Source organism: Nelusetta ayraudi, unplaced genomic scaffold (genome assembly GCF_046127955.1).
Source record: "Nelusetta ayraudi isolate G7.1 ecotype Tasmania unplaced genomic scaffold, CSIRO-AGI_Nayr_v1 ptg000017l, whole genome shotgun sequence".
NCBI lineage: Eukaryota > Metazoa > Chordata > Actinopteri > Tetraodontiformes > Monacanthidae > Nelusetta > Nelusetta ayraudi.
In genome coordinates, this window is record NW_027466067.1 from 10,425,076 (window position 1) to 10,439,953 (window position 14,878).

The 14,878-nt window shown below is 45.6% G+C and overlaps 2 protein-coding genes across 4 annotated transcripts in view; both read right to left on the reverse strand.

Moving 5' to 3' along the window:
* kcnab2a (potassium voltage-gated channel subfamily A regulatory beta subunit 2a) overlaps nucleotides 1-9,851 on the reverse strand; it is an 82,052-nt gene extending 72,201 nt beyond the window's left edge. Inside the window, exon 1 of one of the 3 annotated variants that reach the window (XM_076025366.1) lies at nucleotides 9,702-9,851. The gene's annotated coding sequence lies outside the window, so the exon portion shown is untranslated. Of the gene's footprint in view, nucleotides 1-4,618; nucleotides 4,918-9,701 lie in introns of those variants that run through there. The other 2 variants (XM_076025368.1, XM_076025367.1) reach the window with 2 other exon arrangements.
* A 249-nt stretch (nucleotides 9,852-10,100) lies between these two features.
* On the reverse strand, nucleotides 10,101-14,607 carry park7 (parkinson protein 7). The gene is made up of 6 exons (XM_076025370.1): nucleotides 14,402-14,607; nucleotides 13,783-13,884; nucleotides 13,570-13,629; nucleotides 12,439-12,508; nucleotides 10,974-11,060; nucleotides 10,101-10,635 (listed from the first exon to the last, which is right to left on the reverse strand). Exons 1-6 carry the CDS (start codon nucleotides 14,489-14,491, stop codon nucleotides 10,475-10,477), a joined length of 570 nt encoding a protein of 189 aa, XP_075881485.1. The 5' UTR covers nucleotides 14,492-14,607; the 3' UTR covers nucleotides 10,101-10,474.
* Between the last annotated feature and the right edge of the window lie 271 nt (nucleotides 14,608-14,878).

A 14,878-nucleotide genomic window follows, 5' to 3' on the forward strand; every position in this document is an offset into this window, starting at 1 on the left:
TTACTTTGACTGGGAATCAATCAGGTGAAATTATTTTAAAAATTGCAGTGCAAAAAAGATTTTTCTTTGTTGTATAATAAACAGTTTAAGGTCCAGTGTGTACAATTTGGGTTGATTTATGATTTTTATATTGGTAAAAGATTAATATACTGCCAATAACTACATTAAAATCATATATTCTCGCAGTACAATAAAAATAAATTTGGTTTTCCAACCCTTAGAACAGTTCTCATGTATATATAAGAATATACACAGAGCAATAAAGATATTGCTACTAGCTAGCAGCCACCTTGCAACGCCATTTTTTAAGAAATGTGAAATGTATGAAATGTGTCGTTCGTAATATTATGCACTGGACCTTTAAACGACAGCAATGTGTCATTCAAGGTCATGACCTAACATAAGAACTATAAGCGCATATTTAAATAATTTAACAATGATCGAAACTTGCCATGCTATGGCAAACAGAACATATCAGACATGCCCTGCCCCGTATCCCTGCCTGCTGCCCCACGGAACCCTTTTTATTACGCTTTAATTTGTTTTTAGCACGTCACCGCACGTTTACCGAAGCACCCTTTACAACACGCCGCCATACATGCCGTCATGTTGTTATCGCAATCAGTCACGCAGCTGAACAAACGCTGCTGGAAGTGCTCCTGGGTGAACTGCAGGTTCTAATGAACAGCAAAACAAATTGCGCCAGTGTGAGTGCCGTTGTTGACAACGTTAATTAAATGAATGCGCAAGCAGGACAGTGGACATAAATAGTGACACCGCTGCTGTGTACGTTGCACGGAGTCCTGCTTTATGCATACGTGCTTGGAAACAAAATAATATTTTATAATGCAGTTAATCAGGCCCGGCAGCTTTTGGTCCTTTTGTTAATTCACCTTGAAAGAAAATTCTGATGAACAACCGCAAAACCAACGCAAGACAACACAGGACTGAGAATGGAGTGTTTACCATCTCGGATGTGACAGGAGTTCAGCGCGTGCCCGAGTAGTAACTTCTGTGCAAGTAAACGTCCTATCTGGGTTATTACCCTAATCAGAATATGGATCATAATCTGGGTTTCCTATGAATGTAAACACAGAGTCAGACACCTCAACAAGGTCACTGAACACAACACTCAGACCAGAAGCTCCTTAATCTCCTTGATATATTAAATTCCTGTTAGATATCCCAACAGGCGATGGTCCGGTTTCAATACAGGTGGATCTGCGTTCTGAAGACTTGAAACTTTGGTTCTGAAAGTTAAATTCCTCAAATTTAAACATACTTTTAATTACAATGTCCTGCCTTGTGTTTAATAATTGCGGACTCGTTCTCACCACTAACTGTATAAAAAGGAGATTGCAGTTTACCAAAAATCTGTACTCGATTGTTTGGCCAGCAGGAACCGCCAAAGTTGGTTGCAAAAAGACTAAAAATGGGCTGGCTGCCAGTATGGAAAGGAGCCTGAAAAATTATATTGTTGAAAAATGGTTAGAATTTTTTTTATTGGTCTAAACGTTCAGTAAAAAAGAAAAAAAAATAGCAAATAGGCTTGAATGTCGAGCTTTAGCCTTGAGCCTTTAGCTCAGTGTTAAACCTACTTTGCAATAAACGTGTTTCTGATTCCGATTCTGATGTCCATTTTGTTTGGTCAGGTGCGGCTAAAGTTTACTAGCCAAGTGTTTGGGCCTATCGGTGGGTGTCGGGTCACGCCCAGTGCACTTGCGACTCCAATCATTGCCCAACTCCGGTACCACCCACACAGCCAACTGGCTCAATATGTGGCTGACCGTGAAACCAACATCTAGGCTTCTGAAGGGGTCTTCACAAACCAATGGGTGACGTCACGACAACTCCATCTGTCTCTGTGTATACAGTCAGTGGTTCTCAGGAAACACTAAAAAGCCCCTTTGCTTGAAATGTCTCTCCCTACCGACTTCTAATTTGTATGTAAAACCTGACCATCCTCCAGACGCCCAACTCTCAGGGGAATGAGCTGATGGGACGTCTGTCTTATTTTGTAAAGTGTACGTTCTCTACACAACCACCTTCACTGCGGCATCGGCCGTTGAACGGCGCCTCCTTTGTTTCGAGCTCAAAAAGCATTAAGAGTGACTTCACACCAAAGAATTTTCCAGATGAGTGGGCTTCCCTGTTGTCACAGGATGTCACATTGTACTCTTTGAATTTATGTGTTTTGAAATATTCTAAGCAGCCTTGCTAATTACATCTTGCCTTCAGCGGGATGCCGCGTTGCCACAATAGAGGGCCTTTACAAATCATACCCAAATGACACAAAATGTGAAGTGATGAGATGCAAAAACACTTGAATCATAACTCCTCACACCGAGTGTGACCTAGATGTGTGACAGAAGCACAGGAACGAATTCAAGCAAAAGTTCTGAAAGGGGGGCGGGGGGGAATGGACTCCGCCTTCGATGAAGATGATTTGATTTCCCTCATCATACTTGGCCAGAAATAAAGAAGAAGTATCTTTGGATATGCCCAGAGGTAGAGATAAGTAGAGATATCGAGGAAAGGTTTAATTGGGCATCGAAGAGTAGAAACTGAACTACTGCTGAATAGTGGTACTTTTACATTTGCCATAGCGTGACAAATCATTTCCTTTGTCGAATAAGGAACCCCTGAGGGACTAATGAGTCGCTGTTGTTGGTGTAGGGATGTAAGAAATAAAACAAAAAAACTCTTTCCAACTCTCTCCATCATTGGCCTTCACGTTAAATTGATTTGTCAATTCCCTTTTTTTTTCAGCATAATGCAATAACATCCCAGTCTTGGAGGAGGCAGTTAAGACCACCGGTTAAGAGTGAGGGGAGTGGTCCTGGCACAGTCGGACAGTTTTAAAAGACAGAGTCTCCCAAATGTAGTTTAATCTCACAAAAGAATAATCTAAAAAAGACAGCAATTGGACTCTACTTGCACAACACCTTTTTACACACTACAGGCCACCATCACCCATTCACACTCTTGGTCACAGCTTTAGCTCAATGTCTGCAGCGCACTGTGGTCTACCAAGGGTTGAAACACTAGCTAGCATGTTGATGTATGGCAATTTAGTGTCAAGAGAGACGTGTTTTCCCACTCAAACACGAACTGTGTTAACTGTGTTATGTATATCAGAGACTCGCTGAAGGTGGCGTCACCTTTAAGCTGAAGAGGTGCACACAGCGCACCCTTCTGGAGCGGCTGAACAACTGCAAAACAAACTGATGTGAGATTATGATATTGTTGACGCTGCTTTTTCCACACGGAAAATCCGTCTAGACTCAACGAGGGAATCAATGACACAAATGATACTGCCATTAGTGTTAATCATCTTGCCAGACTGAGGTGCTGTGCCTTGTCTGCACCGTTTGTTTGCAGCATGAAAATTCAAAAAGGAAAAAAATTAAACAACCTTGATTCAAAAAAGGCTGCACTTTTTGCAGCAGGATATTGACATTCTGCATGAAAATACAATAACACATCCAGTGTGTTAAGTGCCTGCCTAGTGCTGACAAAATGGTCAGAAAACAAAAGTTAATAATATTAACAATGGCAGCCTTTAGTTGAGAGTTTAACTATTCAAGGACAAATTCACCGGATGACATTTCCGAGAGAGCCGAGCTTTCCGCAGCACCGGTGCGCTGTTTCAGTGAAAGGACACACCGATGCATGAATCTGCCTTTTTTTTTTTCTCTCCTCCCCCCTGCTCCTCGCAGAGCGTGCAACAGCTTACTGCAGCAAACCCGACGCCTGCAGACGGCACCTCCTTCACTATCGACTCGAACCGGAGCCGGAGAACGGGAAAAAGACGCAGGCACACGAACGCACACACACGCAGGTCGGGCACGTAGGGACGGTGCCCCGCTCCCTCAACCCCTCCCCCGCCCTCCGCCAAGCAGCTCGGGATGCAACACTCGCAACCCACACATTTGAACGGCACGGCTACACTATTGGCAAGTCGCAGATGACTGTCACAACCTCTCAGCAAACGGGCATCACAGCAGAGAGCGAGCGGCTACCGCCTGGCTGCGGGCTGCCGCTGTCTGCCGTTACCGTAACAGATGGAGTGGCAGCGGTGGGCGCAGGGCAGGTGAGGTGAAACCACGCCGGGCCACGCCGGACCGACGCACATGTGTGCGTTTTGTTATCCCAAGGCTAACTCTGTACACACCCCGGGGGACGGGCAAGCCTTTCCCCCCCCCCCCTTTTCTTTGGAGAATCCTAAAGGACTGAGTGATGCACAGAAAGCCTGACAGACATTCACAGGCAAGAAGGGTAGAAAGCACTGAGCGCATAAGGTATGCAGAGGCAGTTTTCAATGCAGCACGGGCGTTATTGACTCGACAAAAGCTGTGGCACACTCGGAGCCCAGGATTCAGCTACCTGGGCTAGCATAACGGGGCAATTTTAAACGCTGCTGCACACAGACAGCCCCGACATTCGATTGTCTGTCGGAACAGACGAGCGTGAATCGTGCCGATTCTGACCAACAGAGCCCAGTCACAGGGGGTGGGAGGTGGGAAGGGAGGAGGAGCGGAAGGAAAAACAGAGAGCAGGAGAGATGCCAAAGACATGCAGCCTGGAGAACTAGCAAAGACACACTTAAAACACCCACCTGCTCCCGATTCCTGACACAGGGAGCGCAGGCAGAGAGGACCGAGTGCTGGAAATGGTAGCTGGCTGCGATGGAGGAGGAGTAACAGGCAAAAATCCCAGAGACAGAGGAGAAGGAGGATAAACAAACGGCGGGCAAACGTGGGAATAACACAAGCCCGGGGGAAGAGGGGCGATCCTTGAGTGAGATGAGCGAGTGCACGGGAGAGAGGAGGGCAAAGAAAGTGAGACAAGACAGACAGACGGACAGAGAAGGACACGGACGGGGGAAATGGAGAAAGAAATGGAGATGGAGAGAGCGGCCGGAACAAGTGTGGCAGCTCGGAGACCCTGAGCAGATGCATTAACGCAAACAGCCCTCCCTCTCCGCTGCGCACAGTTTCCGCTGCACCGTCAGCATCCGCGCAAAACATGCATTTAGCCAAACACAGCGAGTTGTAACGGCTCAAAGATCAAAAAAAAAAAAAAAAAAAAGCCCAACTGAAAAGACAAAAGACAGGCAAAAGAAAGTGCAACGTGCTGCGTCTTGCAGTGCGACAGTTTGGGCTTCCTTGATGGACGGCACACAGTTTGAGTGGGAGACGAGCAGTTTGTTTAAAGGTCAGTGTTGCAAGTCACGTCGAACGGTTAAACCGACGGAAAAAGCGCAAGCATCCACTGACAATTAGCCCCCAATCTTCTCAAACTTGAAATAATGACATAATGCCCTTGGTGATTTACAGAAAGCACATCATTATAGTCCAAAAACAGATGGAGGGTTGTTTTCCTACGTCAATACCTTCTTATATATTAAGTAGATCAGTAAAATACAATGCATGACAGTCTGTACGAGCCTAGTTCTAATTTCAAAGTGTCTGAGTCAAAACTTGGGGTACAACTCAAAACGCTCTCGAGTGAGAGTCCATTCCCAGGCCCCACCCACCCTGCTAATAGTGTTCGCTAATGCGACGGCGGGACAAATCAATGAGCTCTCCCTCAGCGGCGGGAGAGCCTTTCACTTAAAGGTTCGTTAAAAAATAAAGAGCTCCCAAGCAGGGAGATAGCAGGCGGAGAGGGAGAGAGGAGTCTCCCGTCTTGGTTAACGACAAAGGAGGAACCCTAAACACGCCGTTCAAGAATAGAATGCGCCGTTTCCCGACGGGCTAAATGTGAAACTTCTACCATCGCTCGGAGACCCAGCGAGCATTTCTCCAAGCGCAACGGCGCCGGCGCTAAAAGCAGCCGCCGCCGTTGACGGCGCACTCAAGCTTCCGCCGGTCTCTGTGTATTTTTAGAGCATTTTTGGGGGAGATGCTTCCGAGCCCTCGTCTGTGAGGGAAGCCTGACGGTTGCGGAATTCGCGGAAATTTTTAGGACAGGTTGAGAGCGGCACATTTCGGAGGGGAGGCGAGATGAAATCTGAGAGATTCCAGCCGCCGCACAAGGTCCTCTCCACAATCCATGACACTTTGCTGGCCTGTTTGCATATTTTAATAATTACTGAAATTATTGATTCACTTTAAGAGGTTGTGTCTTTCAAACAGACAAATAAAAAGGTTAATGGAACCCTTTAAGGTCTTACTGGATTGGATTTTGTGGAATCAATGACATCCAGCAGTACTGCCCAAAAGAGACAATATGGTCAATTTGTTAAACAGCTGTTGCAAAACAACACATTTATTTATAGACCGCTGGCCCTCACAGGCGGTTCCAATGCGCAAAAAGGGACCGGGAAAAGATGAACATCCCAGAGGCGGAGCTGATTCTATTCAATTATAATTCTAACCATCACCCAACTGTAATAATCGTCAATACAAAACTACAAAAGCCTCCATGAAGTTGAATGAAGTCTGTCTGGTCTTTTTGATCGTCAAGCTGAGGCTTTCCCCGCGCGGCGTGACGCTCCCGTCCTCTTCATCTGGGTTCTCAGACTTGCAATAATGGGTCTTCCCTCTCTGCATGCGTGCGTGCATATGTGCATTGTCTGCGTTGCCCTGAGCATGAGGAGACAGCTTCACTGTTGCGCACCACTGTCCCTGACTTTTCTAGAAGCTCAAGTCTGGTCACAGCATCTCCAACTTCTGCTTCCAGCCACACAAAGGCTCCTTTACAATCATCAAACGAGGCCTTTACTGGGTTTTCGATGGACGCGGTGAAACATCTCTGCCCGTGCCCGGTGGGAAATTTGCAGTGATAAGTCCACTTAAACATCCTCTCTTTGTGGCTTTTTTAATCACCTTGCACCAGCCAGAACTTTACTGTCAGTAAAAGTCTGGAACGCCAGTTTGGGAAAATGGACTCCAATGGGGAAGACAATGCTTAACATGTTGTATAAGTGTTAAAGTTCTCCTCTATATGTGTTCTCTTTTCTCCCATACTGTAAAATGTAAATCAATTAATAGCAAATTAATTGAGTACAAACAAACCTACATGATTAAGCTGTCCACAACAAGACAGTGCCTTCATTCTTCCCCCTCTTCAGTACTACAGGTTAACTCTGAAGAGGCAAAAAATGAATAACCGTGTTTGATATGATTAGAATTTTAAGAGTCCCAGACACAGAAGGCATAACATATGTTGCACACTCTGATAAAGATAAAAAGGTCGACAAAGCAATCACTCGTACACACACACACACAGCAAAGTTTTTTTTTTTTCATTTTTCATGTGACGAAATTACATTCAGCAGGGAGACGTTGAAGTTTGAAACACTGAACTTGGCTGACAATTTCATGGCAGGATGAGCTTCAACGGTGTTGATTTCCCTCAGACCACCAGATACACAGAAACATCACTGATGCTGAGAAAACTGAGAACGGATGAATAATGACAATCTAAGCAGCATCCTGCTATACAAGAAAAGAAACAGGCAGTGGGGGAAGTAGGTCAAAGTCAATATCAACGCTGAACTTTCAATACCTGATAAGGTTCCCAAAAACAAGGAACATCTGCTTGTATTTAAAGTGAGAGTGAGAACAAGCAAAAACCACCACAAAGCAGGAACAAATGACGAGGCAAACCAGGATCGAAGCTCACTGCCTCAGCAATACAATGAAAAACTATTTCCTTCAAATGAGTGCAGCATGGTAAAATCCAGATGTCCCGCACGCTGTCTCATACCTCCGTTAACGGCTGCCGCAACTCGGCCGAGCAAATTCAGCCTGGGCTGTCTGCAGGGGCCAAGCCAAGTCAGGGATCTAATCAGGAGATGCAAAGTGCAACACGCTAATTGCATCATTAGCTAAACCAATGACTCAGTCACAATGACTTCAGCCCAGCCCTCCCCCACTCATCCCTTCCCTGCCCCATCCAGAAATAGGGAGTCAGGCCTGCAGCTCTTTACTGTACAGCTGCTCAAGCAGAATAATTCTGACATGTTATGTGCAACAGCGCAAAACGCCAGCGTTCCAGAAACATCGGACCGCAAAAGCGTAGCATCGATGCCGCGGCGGTGGGGCCGTCGCCGAGGTACCACTTGAGCGCAGGTACGCGTGCGTCTTCCAGGGAGCGGCGAAAAGCGGTGAAACTCAGAAGTGAGGCATATTAGGCCGGGCGCCCGGGGTTAGTGATGCTGCCTCAATGTGACAGCCACAGCCTCATCGAGAACGTTGAAGACATCTGCAGAAGCACGCAAGTGGCTCGCGCCGTTTTGCAGCCTACCCACAGGTAACAACAGTCATACGGAGACTCGCTCACAGAGTCAGCAGCTTGATTTGGATTTTGATGCAATGTGATATATGTATATATATATATTTTTTTTTTTTTTTTGGACTGACAGACAACACTCTGGTGATACACTGAGAAGAAAGTGGAGCCTCGTGGCTCTGAACCTGGCTTCCTTTTGATATTTGGTGAGATTTGAAGGGAAGGTTGCATGTAAGAGGCCCTCATGTTTTGTGTCCCTGACCCGCCATGGTTCTGCATGCTTGTTTTAAATATATATATTTTTTTTTCTAAAAACATGACTAACAGGCGATGCACTACAAAATGAAAATAGAGAGCCTGCTGGAGAAGAACTTTGTATTTCCTGTGCGAGAGTGGCTCCGAGAGAGAAGAGCAGAGCAGATAACACCTCTGCTTCCTGTTTCGAGCGCGCCAAAGGACCGTGCGGCCCTGGTGTCAAGTGAGGACAGTGTCAGTGACTTTTTGAGAGAGAAACAAGAAAATGTGGGTGAGACATCTCGTCAATTACAAACACACAAGCCTGTCCAACATGTCAGTCCATGCCTTTTCCCCACACAAATTTGAAATACTACACAACATATCTTGTAACAACAAAAACCATGTATGGAGGTTAGAGGTGGTGTGTGTGTGTGTGTGTGTGGAGGGGGGGGTTCAACTGCAACTGCTAGACAAACGTTTTGGGTTTTTTCCCCCCCTCCTCCTGGTTTCTTGCGAACGACTCGACCAACGTGGCCTCTGCAGCACTGTAGCCTTTTAGCTACTTGTCAGTGAACGCAGCACAGTCTGACTGCGGCTGGCTGGCTGGCTGCTGCTGCTGAGGATGGAGAGCTTCTGGAACAGACGTCTCTATGTCGGGTCACATCTGCAGAACAACGTCTGCGTGTGAACGGGGGTTGGGGGAGAAGCTTGAGGGCGTTCGGCGGACTTGAGCGGCCACCACGACCCAAACTAAAGCAGCGTTACCTCAAGAGCACAACAGACAGACGCACAGTCGGGCGCTGTCAAATTCTGACACGGCGACGTCAATCCGCCACGGCCATACATCACATGACATCGCAGCGAAACTTGAGGGCTCGGCGCACTTAGCAAGCCGATCACGGCTAATCAGAGCGATTCTAGGTTACGGACACTCACTCGTCTAAAAAAATAAAATGAAATAAAATAAAATAAAATAAAAAATAACGACGCAATCCCCGTCGCTCCGGTTATCAACTGAAGGCGCTATATTGACCTTACAATTACAATACATTTCGAAAGCGGCCGACGCTAGCCGCCGTGATTAACGTTGCGTAAAAGTGCCTTTGCCAACATGACAACACGGCTGTCATGGAAATTGCATTAGCGACGTTGAAACTCGTTTATAAAAAAAACACAAAAAAAAACACCGCTTGGTGCGAGCGAAGCGCCCGGAGCGTCCATACCTTTCTGCCGAAATCCTTGCCTTCCCTTACGGCTGTGTGTGAGTGTCTGTGTATGTGTGTGATTCTGTGTGTGAGAAGACCCTCAGGTTTTTGTTGCTCTGACACAACTACCACGCGCCGCGTCGGAGCCCAGCCCTGCTGACTGCGGCCGCCACGTCATTGGTCGGCGGCCGCACAACTGCAGCCGGACTCGGGCCTCCCATTGGCCGAGGCGCCTGCCAATCTTTTTGGATTCCGCTTCCCGCGTTCTGGAGCTGTGGTACCGCCGCTGCTCACAATGCAATGCATTACGCAGCCTATATTTAGGTGAAGACGACGAGCCCCGATGCCCCCCTCCGGTCCCCACCTCTTAGTATCGATATACCATGACAACATATGGCTTCAACAGAGAGACAGACACTGCTTTGAGTCATTTTTAATGAGAATTTCAGGAAGAAGAAATACAACAAAATAAATGAGTCTCATTTTTGAACAGCTATCATGTGTGCTGTCTATATTGGATTCAAATACGATATAGACAGACGCAGCCTAGCATTGGCAAAGGGCACCAGAGACAGACTGGAGCCTTTTCGTGGACAAAGGAAGACAATAACCTGTCAGGGCAGAAATGGCAGCATGTCCCCGAGGGCCAAAATGATTTGTCACAACTGACTTTGACTCTTTGAGCCAGCTACAGTGCGTCAGCCGTCCCAGTAGTGCAGTGCTAACCCTTCTTTGACCACATCCGAGCAAGTGAGCACACACACACACACACACACACACACACACACACGTCAGTCCTTCATAATAAGCGGAGCTTTGACTTGAGCCGCAACCTCAGCCCCCATAAGTTCTTCCACAATCGTCAGGGCAAATTCAAAACTGGTTCCTGGCCCACGGCTGGTGATGTAATGTCCATCCTTCTGCACTCGAGCCTCTGAATATTTATAGTGGTCTAAAAAAAGACAGAGCAATACCATAAGGATCATGGCAAAACGAGGGGTTCAAGCCACAGTCATGAAGCTGCACATCATGCACATCCTTACAGCCGAGTGTGAGTAAGCGAGCTATCATTATTTCAGTGGGGCTGGTTCTAGTATGTTCTGTCAAATTCCCGCATTTGCTTGAGCGCACAGGGACATGATTTCCTTCAAGCAGGAAAGGGCGAGTACAGCACCACCTGCTGCCCTCGATGAGAAATTACAATTACTCCCAATGTACTTCAGAGCAGCACTCCTTGCACAACCCAAATTTACCACTTCATCTCTCTCTCTCCCATTTTTCCCCCCTTACCTCCAGCCATCATCTTCTCCTTCATGGCAGGATGCGTGGTGACTGTACTGCCGTAGCCGATGCCGTGTGCCAGCAGAGCAGTGGGACCTGCAGAAGGGCAAAGCTATTTAAGGAACATTTAACTGTTTCCAGTTAAGGTCACCTAAGAACGCGCTCTGTTCCTTGAGTCAGCGCAGAATGTAATATTTACGAACATAATAAAAGAGGCCAAGGGTAAATTGTCGTGCCGTGATTTATCCTCAATTCACTTTTATTAAGCTTAGCAGGAGCACATTAAATATAAGGGAATGATTCAACATCAATATTATGTACGTATTATGTACGTTAAAAACAAGGACAGCGCTGTGTATAAAACACATCCTCCAATGCAAGGTTGCTTTTAAGAAGGTGCACATGCAGCAGGCAGTTCCAGCCTTGGCTGCAGGCAGCAATAGGAGAGACTGGAGACACAAGCTGCCTCTGCATTAACTTTGGCAACGTCCTAATGCTGCAGTGCGCTCATCCAAAAACTGTTAATAAATAGAAATTTATTGATCACGCCCCTTGGCAGGCTTCCCGTGCAGTCTGAACGTTACACTCTCCCCCAGGCAGAAGAGCAGACTCGCAGCTAAAGCCGAGCTACTCCTGTTACTGCCAGTCCCCGCCCAGAGACCAGTACCTCAGAGGACTACAATGAGACAGCAAGGCAGATGTGCAGAGGAGGGCAAACAAAAGACTCTGAGGTCTGCCAAATAAGAAGTGTGTGTTGGAATGTCTACCTCCACTGGATGGGATTTCATAGAAAATGTACAAAAAAAAAAGAAAACCCTGGTTTAACATTGGAATAATACAATTTTTTTTTGTGCATTTCCAACTAAGCCTTTGAATTTCTTTTATCTCGAACATGAAGATAATTATTTTCATGTTGAGCACGAGTAATGAGTCTCTCCCTGGGCCCTCCTCTGTGCAGGTTCATTAGACTGTGTATTCCTGGGAGGGTTCCAGTCATTTTCTAGGACACCCTTCAATCCACTTTGCCGCATTGGTCCTTGTCCCTGTTCAAAATGTCCTTTGGTGTCCTTTCGCTGCATACAGGGACTGTCAAGTGAAATGTCAACGCTCATCGGTTCATTCGCTCAAAAATCAGCCCCTTAATCTTTAATTCCACATGCCAAAAAACAGGGCCCTGGATGAAGACAATCCGTACGCTGTCATTTTATAGAAATGAGCCAAAGATATGTATTGGGCACTTTTTAAAAGTGCAATAAGCTAACGCCAGGAAAAATTAACTAAATAAATCATGATGTACTTTTGTTTATCTGTTTGTAATAGAGGCAAAAAAAAAAGCCCAAAACAAAAACTATGTTATCTGAAGGCTTGTTGTAGAACTCTATCCATATAGGATGATGTATTTTGCTAATTTCTTAAGCATATCGACAATGAGGTGTCCCAACTGCAGTGCGCAGTTTGTTTTCACAGACTTTACCTGCACAGATGGCTGCAATCAGGCCTTTCCTGCCATCTTGATCTTTCAGCACCTCTTTAACAGCAGGCGACTGAAAGAGAGCAGAGAGGCCAGGTGCACGGTGAGTCATTAGCAAGCCGTATGATATCACAGTATTGCTGACCACTCAAAACAAACCGCCAGTGTTTGCAGCACATTTTCCATCATCCGTCACCCTGATAAAATCATCACAGAGGAGACAATGAGCATATTTTGCGTGTTTTTTTTTTTTTTTAAACAAAAGACAAGAATGTGTTGCCTATTCCACATAAATACTTTAAACAGTATCTAGTTGATTTAAATAAATTAAAATCCCCTCATGCTGCCGCAGCCTGTGTGTGTCACAGCAAGCTGACACTTGCACAACTTTAGAATACTATGCCTCAACGTTACACAATCGTCACACAACCTGCGACAAAGTTCCTGAATTGAGCTTTACCGTCACTTAACAAGGCAAAAACTATGGAAAAACAGCACAAAATGCCAAGACAGATATAGCGACAGCTGCATGACAAATGTAATTCAACCTTTGAAATGTTTTATTTATTTTTTTTAGATGTGCTAATGCCATATTTTACAATTAGCATAATACTTTGTTTACAGAATTTAGGTAGTATTAACAAAATCCCGTCTCTCCCATTAGTGGTGGCCTGACATAACCAAATGCCACAGGAGTGCATGGGGGGACTTTAGACAGTCATTTCTTTAGCTGGGTCTGGCTTTTTTTTTATGTTTTTATTTTTTCTTGAATGTTTGTTCCACTGATTAGTTGCTTGCCTTTGCATATGCAGTTTTTGCTTGCCATAGTTGATGATGGGAATACAGTACCCCAGCCTACTACTTTTTTCCTGCTTGATGACGTTTATAAGCATTTAATACCCATTTATCTGGTGGGTGAAATTCCAAAGTTAATTGTTCCTAAAGATTTTTATACATAGGAACACAATAATGCGCCCGCATTGCCTGCATGCATGCACCACCAAGCGCTCCTTCTCTTGGTCCTTGTCCGTAGAGTATTAAAAATAAAAAACTCTGTGCCACCATCAGAATTAGTTCGGTGGAATTGTGAAGAGAAGCATCACGCTCCACTCCGTTTATCTCACATTTCCTCACCTCTGCCAGATTCTGGGCCCCTGGCATTCCTCCTGGCAGGAGAACCACATCATAGGGCCCCTGGGACACAAGCCATGACAGATCAGAAAAGATTGCAAGGTTTAAATAATAGAGTTTAATAATAAACTGTGCCTTCAATTAAAAAAAAAAAAAAGAAAGAAAGAAAGAAAGAAAAGTTTGTTATAAAACTTTCTCCCTACTGCTGAGCTCTACCTGTTTGCTTGCAGCCTCCAGGCTAGCATCAGGGCGAATGACGACGTTTCTGCTGCACTGGACTGGCTCTTCGCCCGTCAGTCCTGCGACCGTGACCGCAATCTGCAAGGTTCGGACAGGTGACACGAAAAGTTCGACATTAGCACAAAGTGGCAACATGGCATCATGTCTGCTGAATGGGGACTTTATTTTGGAAGCTATCAAATAGCGGACAAGTGCCACTGCGACGGACTTTGACATTTAACTTGGGGCCTCAGCAGACACTCACTTTACAGGTTTTGGGACGCCATCACCACACAATATGTTGCAGAGCAATCCCATATTTTGAAAATAAATGAAGTATTTGGGTCGTTTAGTGCTGAAACAGCTTGGTTTTAGAAAAGCTCGTCTATTATGAAGGTAGCCATTCTGTCGCACACTTGTACAGTGACACAACACTATGACGAGGCATTGTTTGATAATAAAAACAAACCTTAAAATTAATACTATTACAGACTGACACGCTATGTGGATAATTTCATGTTAAAGGACCAGATAAAGTTAGCGAAAGGTAGCGACTATTCTGGCTGGTGCTAACTGCGTAGTTGTGCAACCTGCACAGTGCACACATGCTACCAACCCCGGCTCTACGCATGATGTCCACTGGAATCACGGTTTCCATCTCTTCTGCACCTTTGGATAGGATTACGAGAGCTCTCTTGCCTGCCATGGTTGTCTTAAAGTTAGCGTAGCAAAAGGTGCAAAGCGTGGAAGTGCGCGGAGCAAGCTTGTCCTCTGGGTGGGCGAAGACGACGCTTCGCTCAAATCTTCTTCTTCACACAATGATTTCCCACAGGTGACAACGCTGCCCTCTACTGTCGAAGACCTAGATTGCAGCGCTGGTGGCGGTATCGCTTCCTTCCTCTCACTTTTCTAATAATGCTGGTCAAGTCTTGTAGAATCTTTGCCCATTACGTCCGCCTCCCTGTTCCTAATTAATTTGATTGATTTCACATATCCAATATATGCAGTTAATTGGTGCTTCAAAAAAAAAAAAAAAAAAAGCTTGTAAAATTTTTAACCAAACTTTACAGCATTATATTTCTAATGTCAACCG

Bases quoted from the DNA above. Each gene is read 5' to 3' on its own strand.
- park7 (XM_076025370.1), bottom strand. From the start codon at position 14,491: ATGGCAGGCAAGAGAGCTCTCGTAATCCTATCCAAAGGTGCAGAAGAG. The intron at 13,885-14,401 runs GTTGGTAGCATG...CGAACCTTGCAG, and splicing joins ACATCATGCGTAGAGCCGGG to ATTGCGGTCACGGTCGCAGG. The intron at 11,061-12,438 runs GTAAAGTCTGTG...GCCCTTCTGCAG, and splicing joins GATTGCAGCCATCTGTGCAG to GTCCCACTGCTCTGCTGGCA.